The sequence below is a fragment of the Cucurbita pepo genome, chromosome LG17, assembly GCF_002806865.2.
Source record: "Cucurbita pepo subsp. pepo cultivar mu-cu-16 chromosome LG17, ASM280686v2, whole genome shotgun sequence".
Classification (NCBI taxonomy): Eukaryota; Viridiplantae; Streptophyta; class Magnoliopsida; order Cucurbitales; family Cucurbitaceae; genus Cucurbita; species Cucurbita pepo.
Window position 1 is genome coordinate 101,704 of NC_036654.1, and position 17,311 is coordinate 119,014.

At 34.5% G+C, this 17,311-nt stretch overlaps 1 protein-coding gene and 1 pseudogene across 1 annotated transcript; both read right to left on the bottom strand.

The window, feature by feature from the left end:
- Positions 1-1,106: 1,106 nt before the first annotated feature.
- On the bottom strand, positions 1,107-3,475 carry LOC111778695 (pentatricopeptide repeat-containing protein At4g15720). Its single transcript, XM_023658667.1, has 4 exons — positions 2,735-3,475; positions 2,199-2,514; positions 1,878-2,064; positions 1,107-1,775 (listed from the first exon to the last, which is right to left on the bottom strand). Exons 1-4 carry the CDS (start codon positions 3,324-3,326, stop codon positions 1,107-1,109), a joined length of 1,764 nt encoding a protein of 587 aa, XP_023514435.1. The 5' UTR covers positions 3,327-3,475.
- Positions 3,476-5,298: 1,823 nt separating this feature from the next.
- Positions 5,299-12,053, bottom strand: LOC111778627 (annotated as a pseudogene).
- Between the last annotated feature and the right edge of the window lie 5,258 nt (positions 12,054-17,311).

Sequence of the window (17,311 nt, forward strand, 5' to 3'; positions counted from 1 at the left end):
AGTTTAATGAGTAAATATAATGATTGATGGGGGATGTTTGTGAGATCCCTCGTCGGTTGGAGAGGGGAATGAAACGTTTCTTATAACGGTGTGGAAACTTCTCCCTAGCCGTTTTAAAATTTAAAAATCATGAGGTTGACAACATACGGAACTGATCGAAGTGGATAATATCTGTTAGTGGTGGACTTGAGCTGTTACAAATGGTATCAGAACCAGTCACTGGGCGGTGTGCCAGTGAGTACGATAAGCCCCCAAGGAAGTGGATTGTAGATTTCACATTGGTTGGAGAGAGAACGAGATGAGCCCCCAAGAACGAGATGAGCCCCCAACGTTGGTTGGAGAGAGAGCCCCCAAGGAAGTGGATTGTAGATTCCACATTGGTTGGAGAGAGAACGAGATGAGCCCCCAAGGAAGTGGATTGTAAGATTCCACGGTTGGAGAGAGAACCCCAAGGAAGGAAGTGGATCGTAAGATTTCACGTTGGTTGAAGAGAGAACGATATGAGCCCCCAAGGAAGTAGTGGATTGTAAGATTCCACGTTGGTTGGAGAGAGAACGAGATGAGCCCCCAAGGAAGTGGATTGTAAGATTCCATAGTTGGAGAGAGAACACCAAGGAAGGAAGTGGATTGTAAGATTCCACGGTTGGAGAGAGAACGAATCATTTCTTATAATGAGCCCCCATGGAAGTGGATTGTGAGACCCTAAGGAGTGGATTTGGAGAGACCCTAAGCCCTAAGGGAGTGGATTGTAAGATGTCGATTGGAGAGAGAGAATGAATCATTTCTTATAAGGGTGTGAAAACCTTTTTCTACCAGACACGTTTTAAAATCTTGAGGCTGACGACAATACATAACGAGCTCAAACAAACAAATATTTATTGACAGTGGACTTGGACTTGGACTGTTACAATGTTCTATTGGAAAAGGCTATGGTCGAGAGAGCTATGTTATGGGCAACGTTATTGTATGGTTCAGAGAGCACTTGTGTTTGTGATGCAAGTGAACGCGTAGTGTGCTTCTTTACCCGATAAAATCTTCAAAAAAAAACATAGCATTTTTTTGAAATCCCTTTCTTTAATGGTCTTTAGTAACGTTCATGTTATGGGTCAAATGAAATGATGAAATCTGTTGACATCTCTAACTACAAAGTCTCTCTCCACAATCTCACTTATAAGCTTGAAAGCCTCGTGACAATCACTGCACATTCTCAAGTTCTTCATTATTCTTATGGTGAGTCCTTCAGGAATGCTAATCAAACAAAACCCCAATGCCAATCTCTCACTGTGCAACCAAACCTTCTCTTCCTCTGCCTCCTCTTCAATATCAACAAACACCAATCCCTTCCTCCCTCTCGAATAGCCTCGGTCCTTCATTTTCCGTTCCAACTCTCGTAGTAAACGCAACACTTCATCGCCTCGTGGGCACGACATAACATCCCCAGCATAGAATACGTAACTCGAATCTTTTATCTCAACCCAACTGCAGCCCGGTTCTTTATAGACACCACTATGCTTCATCTCAACTCGAAGTCTCTGAGCCTTCTCCATATCCCCAGCCGATGCATACGCATTCGACAAAGTGACGTATGCACCCGCGACTTGTCTATTGGCATCGACCAGCCGCTGACAGGCTTCCGCTGCAATATCTACCCTCCCATGAAGCCTACTAGTCGAAAGTAGCGCTCCCCACAACAGCGCCTGGTCGTCATCAGGCATTGCCTTCATGGATTTTGCTAACTGGTATGCTTTATCTAACTCGCCTGCTCGAGCTAGCATGTCNAGCGCTCCCCACAACAGCGCCTGGTCGTCATCAGGCATTGCCTTCATGGATTTTGCTAGCTGGTATGCTTTATCTAACTCGCCTGCTCGAGCTAGCATGTCGACGACACACGTATAATGCTTAGTCTCAGGCATTATCCCATGTTTCTCATACATGGAATTCAAATAATGAAGGCCCTCATCAGGAAGCCCTGAATGGCTACAAGCATGCAAGACACCAACAAAAGTGACATGGTTAGGCTTCAACCCTTTTCTCACCATTTCTTCAAAGAGTTCAAGGGACTGTCTCCCAAGTCCATACTTTGCTGTGCTCACAATCATTGAAGTATAAGAAATAACACAAGGGTTCAAAATTCTTTTAAAGACCCTACCAGAATACTCAAGACTCCCACATTTAGCATACATATCAACCANAGGGACTGTCTCCCAAGTCCATACTTTGCTGTGCTCACAATCATTGAAGTATAAGAAATAACACAAGGGTTTAAAATTCTTTTAAAGACCCTATCAGAATACTCAAGACTCCCACATTTAGCATACATATCAACCAACGCGCTAGCAACGACATCGTTCGAATCACAGCCAAGACGAATCGCTGCACTATGCACGACTTTTCCCGAAACCAACCTGCCCAAGCATGCACAAGCACTAATCACACTAGCCAACATGAATTGATTTGGACGTTCCCAACTCGAGCTACCGAACTCCCTAAATAGTTTTAACGCATCGTCGCCATGTGCGTTCTGAGCATAAGCAGCGATCATTGAANAATGATTTGGACGTTCCCAAGTCGAGCTACCGAACTCCCTAAATAGTTTTAATGCATCGTCGCCATGTGCGTTCTGAGCATAAGCAGCGATCATTGAAGTCCAAGAAACAATGTTCTTGCNATTGATTTGGATGTTCCCAACTCGAGCTACCGAACTCCCTAAATAGTTTTAACGCATCGTCGCCATGTGCGTTCTGAGCATAAGCAGCGATCATTGAAGTCCAAGAAACAATGTTCTTGCAAGACATGGAATCAAAGACTCTCCTGGCTCGAATAACATCGTTACACTTCCCATACATATCAATAAGCGAAGAACACACCACAACGTTCCCTCCATAACCAAAAATCTCCATACAGGCATGGAATTTTTCACCGTCTCTTAAATTCGACAGGATCGAGCAGGCCTTGATTGCGGTTGCGAAAGTGAAGTCGTTGGGCATAACCGAGGTTCTCGACATTGCCCCGAACAGTGATAGAGCGAGACTCGGTCGACCGTCGTCGACATATCCTGCCATAAGTGAGGTCCATGAGACAACATTTCGGGTAGGCATTTCGTCGAACAGTTGGTGTGCAATTGCAACTCTACGGAATCTGACATAGCAATTGATGAGATGGTTGGCGGTGATAGTTTGGTTCAAGAATCCAAGCTTAAGGGCTATGGAGTGAATGGAGGTTGAAGATATCAAATCCTTGCAGCTTCGAAGATGGTGACTGAGATTTTCAATGGTTTGCAAAGGCGGCCGTTCGTTGAGGGCAAAAGGAAGACTTCGTTTCAACATCAGCCAAAAATGGTTTGTGGTGTTACTTATGTATTGTTTTTAACTAACCCATTAAGCGAAGAGGAAACAATTCGCAGGTCCAATCATTACCTTCAAACATGAAAACATGAGAGCAATATTAGCCGTATCTCTCATATTATATGTCTCTGTTTTCTTTCCTTCTTACGAGGTGATATTTTATATAGACCACTCCTCTAGATTTCTTGGTTTTTTATTTTTTTTTTTTCTGCATAACCTTATACTAAAATACAAGTGATTCTTACAGGTATTTCTTGAAAAAAAGTCTAAGATGATTACTTATTTTGTCGTCGACATTTGAGACCTCCGTTTTCGAGCTTTCGATACTTGAATTACTTAAGAGAACCTATCTAGAAAAAGTGTTAAATTTGAGAAAAAACGTAAGAAGGGTGAAGTTTTTGATTATTTATTTCGTTGTCGACATTTGGGACCTCCATTTTCGAGCTTTCGGTACCTAAATTACTTCAGAGAACCTATCTAGAAAAAGTGTTAAAATTTGAGAAAAAACAGAAGGGTGGAGTTTTTGTTTGACATGGCCAGTTCAATTGAACTCGCCATATCATCGACTTCTTCCTCATGAAGGACGAAGACGCATGTAGGCTATAACGTCGTCACCTATAAACGCATCTCTCCAGCTCCATTTAAGCGCTTTCTTGTCTTTTTGCTTCGTCAGCGGCATTGATGCAGAAACTAGAAGGAAATCTTTTAACACTACCAACGTTTAAATATTGGATTTTTAGCNGAGGGCAAAAGGAAGACTTCGTTTCAACATCAGCCAGAAACGGTTTGTTGTGTTACTTTTTGTATTGTTTTTAACAAACCCATTAAGCGAAGAGGAACAATTCGCAGGTCCAATCATTACCTTCAAACATGAGAGCAATAGCCGCATCTCTCATATTATATGTGTCTCTGTTTTCTTTCCTTCTTACGAGGTGATATTTTATGTAGACCACTCCTCTAGCTTTCTTGTTTTTATTTTTCCCATCAAGGTTTATAGAAGCTATTCCTATTAGTATTTTTTGAGCAGACATCTGGGACCTCCATTTTCTTTTCGATACCTGAATTACTTCAGAGAATCTATCTAGAAAAAGTGTTAAATTTGAGAAAAAAACGGACCGAAGGGTGGAGTTTTGGTTTGACATGGCCAATTCAATTGAACCCGCCATGTCATCGACTTCTTCTTCATGAAGGTCATAGATGCATGCAGGCTATAACATCGTCACCTATAAACGCATCTCTCCAGCTCCTTGAAGGGAATCGTTCGTTTGGATTTCTTGTCTTTTTGCTTCGTCAGCGGCATTGATGCAGAAACTAGAAGGCAATCTTTTAACACTACCAACGTTTAAATATTGGATTTTTAGCAATTTCACATTAAAAAAAAGTTCCCAAGTCTCAAATTGGATTAAGCTTGAAATTGTTTGGCTTATTGCAACATGATTCAATCGAACTACTTTATCGAGATCGAGATCTAACTCAATCTTCAATTCTTGAGTTATCTTTAAATTAACAAAACACCTTTCTATCAAAGAAATGATGGCTGCGTTACTCTGCAAACCACAAATCTAAAAGCATATTTCATAAAAAAAAAAAAAAAAAAACAGAACCAGTCCAATTAAAACAGCACATAAATGCATCTGTGACACTGCCCATTGCATNTAAGAAGGGTCCACTCATAGAATTATCGGACCATTTTATATTAAAAAAAAAAAAAAAAGCTCAGATATTATCACCCCCCAAAGTACAGACACAACCTTGTAAACAGCGCTTGCCTCTAACCTCGTTCGGATGGCAAAATGTACCGACAACCGGGCTCCTGGTTTTAAAATTTCATGAAAACACGGCTCACGAATCACAGAGGCTACCTACAGTAGCATATTCGTGATTGTGCCGCTTACAACATGAGCCTTTCGTGCTATCTCGAATAGCACCGGCCACGACTCTCGCCCATTGATATGCATTACTAACAAACCTTGAACATACGACCCAATTGCTCAACGCACTCCATCACTAACTGCTGGTGACCCAAAACTTTACGACTCTTCATGATACGCACAATTGAAGCATCGATAGCATATCTTCTATCCTTGTCGACATCTTCAATTACTTTCTTTTTCTCATCCACAGGCGGAAGAGGGATCTATCTGCCAGTATACCTTGATTCTCCTCATTTTGTCAGTGAATTTCGCATTGAACTCGAAATGATCATTGGGAGAGATGGTCTTCGTGCTTGGCTCCTTGTTAAGAATTTTGTACTTGGCACATGACAATGAGTGGAGTAGTCTAACAACATCATCATCACCCAAGTTTAATTGTGTCATGATTTCGGAGTAACTTAATCTATCTGAGGAATTAAATAGCAGCAGGGCAGAAGCCTACAGATTTAACAACATAATTAGTAACGCAGAGAATTTATCATATCAACAACAATATCTTTTAGGGAAAGCCAATTAGAGGTATGAACAACTTTTCCAAGCATGTTACCTGATAAGTTGTCACAATCAGTTCCATCGTTTTTGGTTCAAATTTTCCACTGATATTACATGTACCCAATGAGTAAATCCACGTAAGTTTTCTATGCTTGGTTTTTGTTTGATAAAACTCTTTGAAAACTTCAACACATTTTACCTGAAACAAATAGAACAAATAGTTTGATACATCAAAGTCTTACAAGTTTCAAGGCACAGGAAAAACTATCGCATACAAAAAAACATGTGTACCCAAAGTATACAGAGNTCTTACAAGTTTCAAGGCACAGGAAAAACTATCGCATACAAAATAACATGTGTACCCAAAGTATACAGAACAAAAACCAATGCGTACCATCTCTGCTGGCAGATTGAGATCAAACGACTTGTAGCTTGGCCAAAAACCAGTCGTCAAAACAGTAACAGTTAAGTCAATCCCCGGACTAGCTTGTGGATTATTGCTCAGATACTCCTCGAAATTAGTTTGGTTCTCCCTTGCCAATGTCAAATCAGTGACCTAAACATATGACTTAAATATATTAGCAATTCACTGTTTATAAGTTAATTGACATAANGATTTTTTACCCATTCTTCATAATTACACTCGATTTTTTTTTTTTAATCGTATAATTATTATAATGTGAAAACTTATTTCAAACATTGATATATCTGACAACTTTATCATGCAAAATTCTAGCGGTAGATTTACGCTTACCATCCCCTCCATCTTAGAGGTGAACTGACCACCACATTGTTGCTTCAATTTGGTTAATATACTTCTCTCGTGATCATCATTGGCACTCTTGTCAAAGAGAAGCCTTCGGGCAAGTTTTTTTCTGTCACATGTCATAACATAAGTATTTTCAAGATAAACTAAAACGTTGTGTGAGCATTAAGTGTCTCGAAGTACCGATAATCACCTATAAAATTCAGCAAACAAATCTTTGTCGCTGATATAAGCAAGCAACTTCACCACCTGTATTTGTAAATCACATGAATTCTAAAGGTCCAACACTAAATCAAACTTCAAATGAAACAATAAATTGAAAAATACCTTCTCAAGTGTCTCCTCTATTGCTTCATCACTCAACTTTTCACTTCCTCCTTTCTTAAGGATGTTATCACAAAAGGTGGCAAGTAATTCTGCACTAGAACTTCCAGCAACACCCTTATTACAAAAGACTTCAAAAGCTTCCTTGAGAGCCTACACAAAAACACACTTCAAATGTGAATAGAAGTATAGTGGTATTAAGAATTACAGTGAATTTTACTGAAGGTGAAGTCACATACCTTGTGAAAAAGAGTGTGGTTTTGGAAACAACCATTCACATAAGCCAAGTACTTATCGTGAAGCTCAATCACTTTTCTGACAAAAACCTGAAATCAAACATCTCTCAGCTATTATTCAAAAAGAAGACTTAAAAATNCACTTTTCTGACAAAAACCTGAAATCAAACATCTCTCAGCTATAATTCAAAAAGAAGACTTAAAAAGAAAATAATCTAAAAGTTTGAAAGCCAAAGGGCACACCTGTTCCTGCAAACCAACTATGTCCTTTTTCTCGGCCTAACAAGAACAGAGATAAAACAAAACGTCAACGTAATCAGCAAAAAGCCTCGTCTTAAAACATTGTGATTGGTAAAGCGAAGGGGCCAATCTAAAATAAATAAATAAAATTCTAAGATTCATTTCCACACAAGATTGAGCATTTCAATAATTATCTGGAAAAAGAAAAGGGTAAATCACACCAATCATAACTTCCTTTAACTTTTATACCTATTAGTTAAAAAAATGTACAAACAAATGCATCTTTCAAAGCTTCAACGAGGGAAAAATATTTGGGGCCCTAAAACCAAGTTACAAGACCTAGCTTTAAAATAAAGAGGCTAAATATTATTCTTGTATGGTCCCTGAGTGAGAAATGACAACTGAGTGGTTGTGCACTATTCGATATGATAACTAAAGAAATCTAGGAATCATCTGACAACAAAACTTTAAAAAGCAGATTAATTGAGATGGAAGAAACCTTCTTGTTACTTGCAGCATCTTCTGCCTGTTTGACCAATGCTATTCCTTCAGCAGTGACGTGCTGCATAACAAAAAAGCAGTTTGAAAATTGAACATGACATTATTCAAACATGTAATACCCTTTCATGCACATATATATATATATATATATATATATAGAGAGAGAGAGAGAGAGAGAGTAGTATAATGTGGCCCACCAACCTGCTTGAATATGTTGGAAACTGGTTCCAATCCCTTGGGTATTTTGGAGAAGAGACGAAACATCCTCGACAAATCTTCCACCTTAAAGTACCCACCACCCCAAGCCCAAAAGAATCGAGATCAGGGAAAAAGAGGACAAAAGAAAACAAAACATCGAAGAAGAACCACATTTAAATATATTGTTTCAAATGAGGGAAAAAATGTATAATAGTACCTTGTCGTCTCTAAGCAATGCATGGCATCCTGAATGCTCTTTGTCCAACAGTTGGGTAGCATACACAGACAGCAGTTCATGTTGAACTTTCTACATGAATGAAAACGAGAATAATCGAAGAAGGATAGAGAGAAAGAGATCTACAGAACTATATGTAGAAATTGGAAGGATATTGTAAAAGTTGACCACAAACCTCCAATAACTTTGGCTCGCTACTAGAGTGCAAATAGTGAGAAACTCTATCCTTTTCTCGCTTCAAGCATTCCTCCGCCTAGAAAATCAATCAAATCAATAAAAAAAACCATTTCTATGCATAAGGAAAATGTATTTCAGCTGATTTAAGAAAACAACAAAATAAAGGAAATACTTTTAGCATATAATCGGGACAAGAATCTTCTAGGATCCAATTGGAAGCCTTCCTAGAGTAATAAGCAGCAGTATCTTTAAGCATGGCAGCTTCAAAGTCATTTTCATAGTAATCCATTTGCCCCATCCCGATCTCCACAAATATATCCAATACATTCTTCAGTAGACCTCTATCAATCTGCTCCCCTTCACGTTCTTGATCAATCTGATTTACAAGACCATAGTTATTAAGCACGTTTAAATCCCAAAGATCATGCTTGAAAGAGAAGGCAAGGGAGAAAGGGGAATAACATACCAATGAAATTACTGCATCCCTCACTTTACTGTTTATCTCTTTATATACCTGAAATGAGTAGAGATCACTACTTAAACAAAAATTTGAGTCTTAAAATCAAATGAGTCAAACTGCATATAGAGTATATGAATCTATTAGTAAAACAAAGTGGAACAGGAGGTTCAAGCTTGATCTTTAGAATGAAGCTACACATCCAAAGTTTACAACATACCAATTCACGGAAGCATGTGAGTCCCACTTCATTGAGGGGTGGAAGTGACCTTCGAGCAATGAAGTATCGATCAAGATAGTGGAAGAAACGAGAAAGCCACCTCACCATAACTTTATGGTTTGTCCACCTTTTGACAAGTTCTCTCAACATGAATTCATCATGTTTCTCCCTCAAGGATGGTAAGACCTATGTACACCACAATTAACAAAAAGAGCGCATTATGGTTAAAATTATTAGAGAACTCAAATGTTTCCATCAGCTAATTCCCTAAATGACAAATTCTAGCAACATAAATAATACACTAAAGGGATAAAAAACAATCTCTAGAAATGCATAGATGTGTCCACACTACGGTTTTCCAAAAGAAGGCATGCTNCTAAATGACAAATTCTAGCAACATAAATAATACACTAAAGGGAGAAAAAACAATCTCTAGAAATGCATAGATGTGTCCACACTACAGTTTTCCAAAAGAAGGCATGCTTGTAAGCATTTCAAAATTGCACGATGTGACAGAGTTCCAAAGGATATAACTTTAATTCTGAAGTCATCTTAGAACAAAATTGAGGTAAAATAGCCGCATGGTCATAATCTCCAATACCACGGAAGTGTGAGATTGAATTTTTCAAAATGGATTACAACTATCATGATGTTTTGCAAGATCAGACTGAGGTTTTAAGCACAGTGAGAGATTTCAATATAAACCACCAAAATTTCCAACTGGATCAGCTTTTAGTGAGTTCCCTTGGCTTTGTAGTGGACTTTGCTCGTTTTCAGTACTCTCCACTTATTTTCAGTTAGATAACGCAATAAGCTCAGGTTGTTGATAAGTTAATCAGTGATATGCCCAAGATCGTAATGAATGGATCGGATGAACTTGGNTCCACTTATTTTCAGTTAGATAACGCAATAAGCTCAGGTTGTTAATAAGTTAATCAGTGATATGCCCAAGATCGTAATGAATGGATCGGATGAACTTGGTTCTCACCATAGAAGTGATGTATTCTTCGAAAGATTCCCGGTATTTATCATACAGCTGCTGGGAGTAATCATGTGGCGGCTTTTGGGTGCACATGTTATATATAGTACTGCAAACGAAATTCAGAAGACAACACGGCGATCATCATANATGTTATATATAGTACTGCAAACGAAATTCAGAAGACAACACGCCGATCATCATAAGAGTACCAATCAACAATATGCACAAAATTGAACAATAAACTACAAGAAACAGAAGAAATAGTACGTGTAAAGCATCATGTAATCCTCAGAGTTGAACTGAGGCTCTGGCAAACCCTCTAGAATGTTCTTCAATTTTGTGATTCCCTTCTGCATAAAATCCCATCCCTGCTCCAAGTCAATAGTCTTCCGCTCACCCATTGCCATGTCGAGACAAATCTCTCTATCGAAGACCTAATAATTAACCAAAGAAAAAAATCCTGCAGATCATAAAACAAGACTTCAATGCCGCCATCATACAGAAAGCAAACCCTAAATTGATAATCGAACTAGNCAATGCCGCCATCATACAGAAAGCAAACCCTAAATTGATAATCAAACTAGTCCTCGCCCTCCATCCATGATCGAAATGAGAATCAAAAGTAATGAAACGTCAACATTAACACGAGCTTAAAAATAGAAACTCCAATCATCACAGTGAAGATGAGATTAAGAAACCTCCAACCAAATCCACGGTATCATTGTCATTCGTTCTCAATCAAACACACCGTCGACGAAAATCAAAACGAATACAGAAACCGAATAGGAACACCGAGGAACAGAAGTTCAAGGAAAAATTAACAGAGAGAAAACAAAAAATATCCAAATGATCTCAACGTAGATCCGAGATCACACAGAAAACACCATAATAATCCATCGTCAGAGCAAGAAAAAGGCACCTGAAACGGTCGTCAATGAAACCCTAATCAAGAATCATAACCCCTAGAGACGATAAAATGGAGGAAGAGAGAAGACGATAGAGCTTCGCCGGAGAAGTATCGACGGCGAAGATAGGCGAGAAACGCGAGACGGAAGAAAAAGACTCGAGGCGAAGCCCCGTTGGACGGGCAGTGAATAATGAATGACCCGCTTCCGTGTTGATTATATTTTACCAATTTTGATTTTGGTCGTCGGTCGTCGCCGTTGTCGATTTATAAATTTGCTTTCTTGCAATAAAGGGCTTCAACTCCGTGTTTTTACGGTTTTGGCCCTTAATAATAATAATAGCCTTCAGAATTTGTGGCTGGTGCCGCTGTGTGGACTGTGTACGTTAATGCCTAACATCTGGCATTTAATTGCAGAAATGCTCTCTGCATACTGTGCAGGTTGCTTTCCATCGTGCTAAAGTGTAATTATGAACAAGTTTTGGGAATAGTGCAATATTGCAAAAAGTATGGGCCAATATTTTAGAAAATAAACTTCAAAGCAAAAAAATGTAATTATGATGAAGTTTTGGGACTAAAGTGCAATACTGCAAAATTATGTTCTGATATTTTGGAAAATAATACTTTCGTTATTCGCGGTTTCATTACTATTTTATTTTAATTTTCATACTTTAAATAAATATATTTATTACTCAAAATTTGTGTATAATATAAATACTCTTTAATAATCCATTTTAAAGAGTATTTAAAAATATCCAACCAAATCAAATAATTTAAAAATTATATTTATTATATTAAAAAAATATTAAACCCAGAAAGGAAACTTTTATTAAATGGCAGGTCATAAATATTTAATAAATATTTAACTTAGTGAGTAAGATAAGTCTAAATTGCCAAATAAAGAATAGTTTAGTGGCTAAAATACCATGATAAATATCGACATAATAGTTTTTTAATAAAAACNGATCTCAACGTAGATCCGAGATCACACAGAAAACACCATAATAATCCATCGTCAGAGCAAGAAAAAGGCACCTGAAACGGTCGTCAATNTTCGAAGATATGAAAGCACGGTTTTAAAAATGTTTTTTCTTTGGTAAATACGGTTATGTTGGCTGCTTGGACCTAATTTCAACGTGTGACGNATGAAACCCTAATCAAGAATCATAACCCCTAGAGACGATAAAATGGAGGAAGAGAGAAGACGATAGAGCTTCGCCGGAGAAGTATCGACGGCGAAGATAGGCGAGAAACGCGAGACGGAAGAAAAAGACTCGAGGCGAAGCCCCGTTGGACGGGCAGTGAATAATGAATGACCCGCTTCCGTGTTGATTATATTTTACCAATTTTGATTTTGGTCGTCGGTCGTCGCCGTTGTCGATTTATAAATTTGCTTTCTTGCAATAAAGGGCTTCAACTCCGTGTTTTTACGGTTTTGGCCCTTAATAATAATAATAGCCTTCAGAATTTGTGGCTGGTGCCGCTGTGTGGACTGTGTACGTTAATGCCTAACATCTGGCATTTAATTGCAGAAATGCTCTCTGCATACTGTGCAGGTTGCTTTCCATCGTGCTAAAGTGTAATTATGAACAAGTTTTGGGAATAGTGCAATATTGCAAAAAGTATGGGCCAATATTTTAGAAAATAAACTTCAAAGCAAAAAAATGTAATTATGATGAAGTTTTGGGACTAAAGTGCAATACTGCAAAATTATGTTCTGATATTTTGGAAAATAATACTTTCGTTATTCGCGGTTTCATTACTATTTTATTTTAATTTTCATACTTTAAATAAATATATTTATTACTCAAAATTTGTGTATAATATAAATACTCTTTAATAATCCATTTTAAAGAGTATTTAAAAATATCCAACCAAATCAAATAATTTAAAAATTATATTTATTATATTTAAAAAATATTAAACCCAGAAAGGAAACTTTTATTAAATGGCAGGTCATAAATATTTAATAAATATTTAACTTAGTGAGTAAGATAAGTCTAAATTGCCAAATAAAGAATAGTTTAGTGGCTAAAATACCATGATAAATATCGACATAATAGTTTTTTAATAAAAACTCGTTTAATATTTAAATATTTATAGATTTCTTTCCTTGTATCCCTCTTTGAACACGAGATTTATTTTCGAAGATATGAAAGCACGGTTTTAAAAATGTTTTTTCTTTGGTAAATACGGTTATGTTGGCTGCTTGGACCTAATTTCAACGTGTGACACCCAAGAAAATAATAATGTATTGACTGACCGTATAAATCGGAATGTATATATAATTTATGACTTAATTTCAACTATATAAAATATTAAAATTATTGTCACCATTTATTTTAATCTAAACTATATTATTTAAGAAAATTAATTTTTTTTAAGCTTAATGATTGAAAAATAATTATATTTTTATTTTTATTTATTTCGTTTACAATTATTGGAAAATATATATATTTTTATTTTTTTAATACCAAATGATTGAAAATAATTCGTGAAATTATTACAAATTCTTGTTAGTGTATTTTTATTTTTGTTTTCTTATAAGAAAGCCATCCTACTTTTTCTTTAAAATTTTATCTAAATAACTCTAGACCATTTTTGTTTATTATATTGATAATAATTATTTTTAAATTTTCTTTTATAAAGGTAAAAAAAATTTACGTGACTTTTAAAATTGGATGGTATTTTTAAATATAATACTGATGAGAGTAATATTTTTTAAAAATTGAAAGGCATTAGTAAAAGTTTTTAAATTTTAATTATATTTTTTAACAAAGTATTAATAATGATAATAATGATCAATGTTTTTTTTTTTTAGATTTTTTAAATTAGCCTGTATTANACTTTCGTTATTCGCGGTTTCATTACTATTTTATTTTAATTTTCATACTTTAAATAAATATATTTATTACTCAAAATTTGTGTATAATATAAATACTCTTTAATAATCCATTTTAAAGAGTATTTAAAAATATCCAACCAAATCAAATAATTTAAAAATTATATTTATTATATTAAAAAAATATTAAACCCAGAAAGGAAACTTTTATTAAATGGCAGGTCATAAATATTTAATAAATATTTAACTTAGTGAGTAAGATAAGTCTAAATTGCCAAATAAAGAATAGTTTAGTGGCTAAAATACCATGATAAATATCGACATAATAGTTTTTAAATAAAAACTCGTTTAATATTTAAATATTTATAGATTTCTTTCCTTGTATCCCTCTTTGAACACGAGATTTATTTTCGAAGATATGAAAGCACGGTTTTAAAAATGTTTTTTCTTTGATAAATACGGTTATGTTGGCTGCTTGTACCTAATTTCAACGTGTGACACCCAAGAAAATAATAATGTATTGGCTGACCGTATAAATCGGAATGTATATATAATTTATGACTTAATTTCAACTATATAAAATATTAAAATTATTTTTACCATTTATTTTAATCTAAACTATATTATTTAAGAAAATTTTTTGTTTTTTAAGCTTAATGATTGAAAAATAATTATATTTTTATTTTTATTTATTTCGTTTACAATTATTGGAAAATAGTTTATTTTTATTTTTTTAATACCAAATGATTGAAAATAATTCGTGAAATTATTACGTGTATTTTTATTTGTTGTTTTCTTATAAGAAAGCCATCATACTTTTTCTTTAAAAATTTATCCTAATAACTAGTATAGATAACTTTTGTTTATATATCGATAGTAATTTTTTTTATAAAGGTAAAAAGTTTTTACGTGACTTTTAAAATTTGATGGTATTTTTAAATATAATACTGACTATAATAATATTTTTTAAAATTTTAAAGGTATTAATAAAAGTTTTTAAAATTTAATTATATTTTTTAACAAAGTACTAATAATGATAATAATGATAAGTGTATTTTTCTTAGATTTTTTAAATTAGCCTGTATTACTTAACAATTAAGTACTAAACAATCAATTATTATGTAAATGACTAAATCACGGTGGGTCCCAGCCGTCCACGAATACATGCAGCGAAAATTAGTCAAGTTTAAAATTCTCATTAATATATATTTTGCTTTTTTCTTTCTCTTTAATGGTTCTTAAAAAAATTAAAAAAAAAAATAAAAAAAAAAAACTTTGAATTTCTAATATTTGATTACTAAAAATGAATAATATTTAATTAATTTTATAATTTAATTTATGTTGTTTAAACATTTTAATATAACCATTTATACATTAAAAAAAACTTTCCATTTAGCCCTTTATATATATATAGATCATTTTTATTAGAAAAAATATAATATTTCGTGTGCAAAAATATAATATAATATTCTCTCGATATAATTTATAAAAATTCAAATTTTAATATTACCACGTAGTTTTGAAAATAACTATTTTTCACCTGTTTTTTAAAAAATATAATTTTTTATTTTTTTTATTGGAAGAAATGAAGTTTGTTATATATGTTTGAAAAACAAAGCCCAATAAAAGCAGACAAAGACTTGGGAATCTGCGGGTCTCATCAAAACTTATCTACAACCACAAAAGCTCAATAGAAGAAAAAATCTGGAAACATTGTAATTAAAGAGCAGGCCTTTCCATGAACCAACCAACATAAAAACCCTAATTCATCCATGGTAGTTACTTAATAAATTCATTAAAATCACATTAATTCCTTTTTATGAGTATGGTATTATTAGTAAATAGATCAATTATATGCTTCCATCACAAATCCACATTATATTTTATAAATATATTAAAAGAAATTTGTGAGAACTCATATCGATTGGAGAAAGGAACAAAATATTCTTTAGTGTGAAAACATTTCTCTAATAGATGCATTTTAAAACAATATAACCGGTCAAAGTTGACAATATCTATTTTGGGCTTGGACTATTACAAATGACATCATAGCCACACACGGGATGATGAGCTCCTAAAGAGGGTGGATTGTGAGATCTCATATCGGTTGTAGATAGGAACGAAACATTCTTTATCTTTATAAGGGTGTGGAAACATCTCCCTAATCGATGCGTTTTAAAACTGTGAGGCTCACGACGACGTGTAACAGGTCAGAGTGGTCAATATCTATTTTGGGCTTAGACTGTTACAAATGACATCATAGTCACACACTAGAGGATGAGCTCCCAAAAAGTGTGGATTGTGAGATCCCATATCGGTCGGAGAGAGAAACGAAACATTCCTTATCCATATAAGGGTGTAGAAACATCGTTTTAAAACTGTGAGGCTCACGACGATATGTAACGGGTCAAAGTGGACAATATATATTTTTGGCTTGGACGGTTACAAATAACATCATAGTCACACACTCACACACTGAACGATGAGCTCCCAAAGAAGGTGGATTGTGAGATCCCATATCGGTTGGAGAGATGAACGAAACATTCCTTATAAGGTGTGGAAATCTCTCCCCAGTAGACACAATTTAAAAACGTGAGGTTGACGACGATAACGGGCCAAAGCAGCAATAGACTTAGGTTGTTACATTTTTTCCTATTAGAAGTGCTTCTTTCATAAGTTTGAGATTTTGATACAAAGTTTGATTAAAGATTGTATAAGGGTTGGGTCCAACTCGAAATTTCAATTTGGTGACTCAAATGATTAAAGTAGGGATCCAAAGGTTGGGTCGGGCAATTGTTTATTTTTTAAAAAAACTATTTTAAAAATTATGTTTATTCAATGTTAATTAACAACAAAATATCTTAAACTCAAATATTCAAAAGTCACAACACATCACTAATATATATAGAATATTTTAATATTTGTAACAATTTAAAAAATAGGATAAGACTGAGTTGTTGACCTGACTCAAAATTTTTTTTTTATTAAATTCCATAAATGATCAAATTATTTAAATAATGGTTTATATTAAAACGACAAATTATAAATAATAAAAAAGCATTTATCGATTAGATATGTCTTTTAATAATATTTTCCAACGTTTACTTTATTTGTCACAATCAACAAATATATAATATTTATGTCGGAATAACCATTAATATGGGAAGATAAGAGTATATATTTTTAACATATTGATTAAAAAAATATAATAAATTACTGTATTTTGAGCCATCAATTTTTAAAATAAAAAATGATATTTTGTCGATTAAATTATATTTGAATTGGATATATGATGTAAAGTTATCAAGTAAATTTGACTTTCAAATTAATATTTGAATAATAAAATACAAATCAAACGGATTTTTGTCCTCACGCGCGATAGCGAGCGTGTAGCCACGTTTATTATCCATCTCCTCTCTGGCAAAGCTGCACTTTTCCATAAAAAAAAGAAAAAAAAAA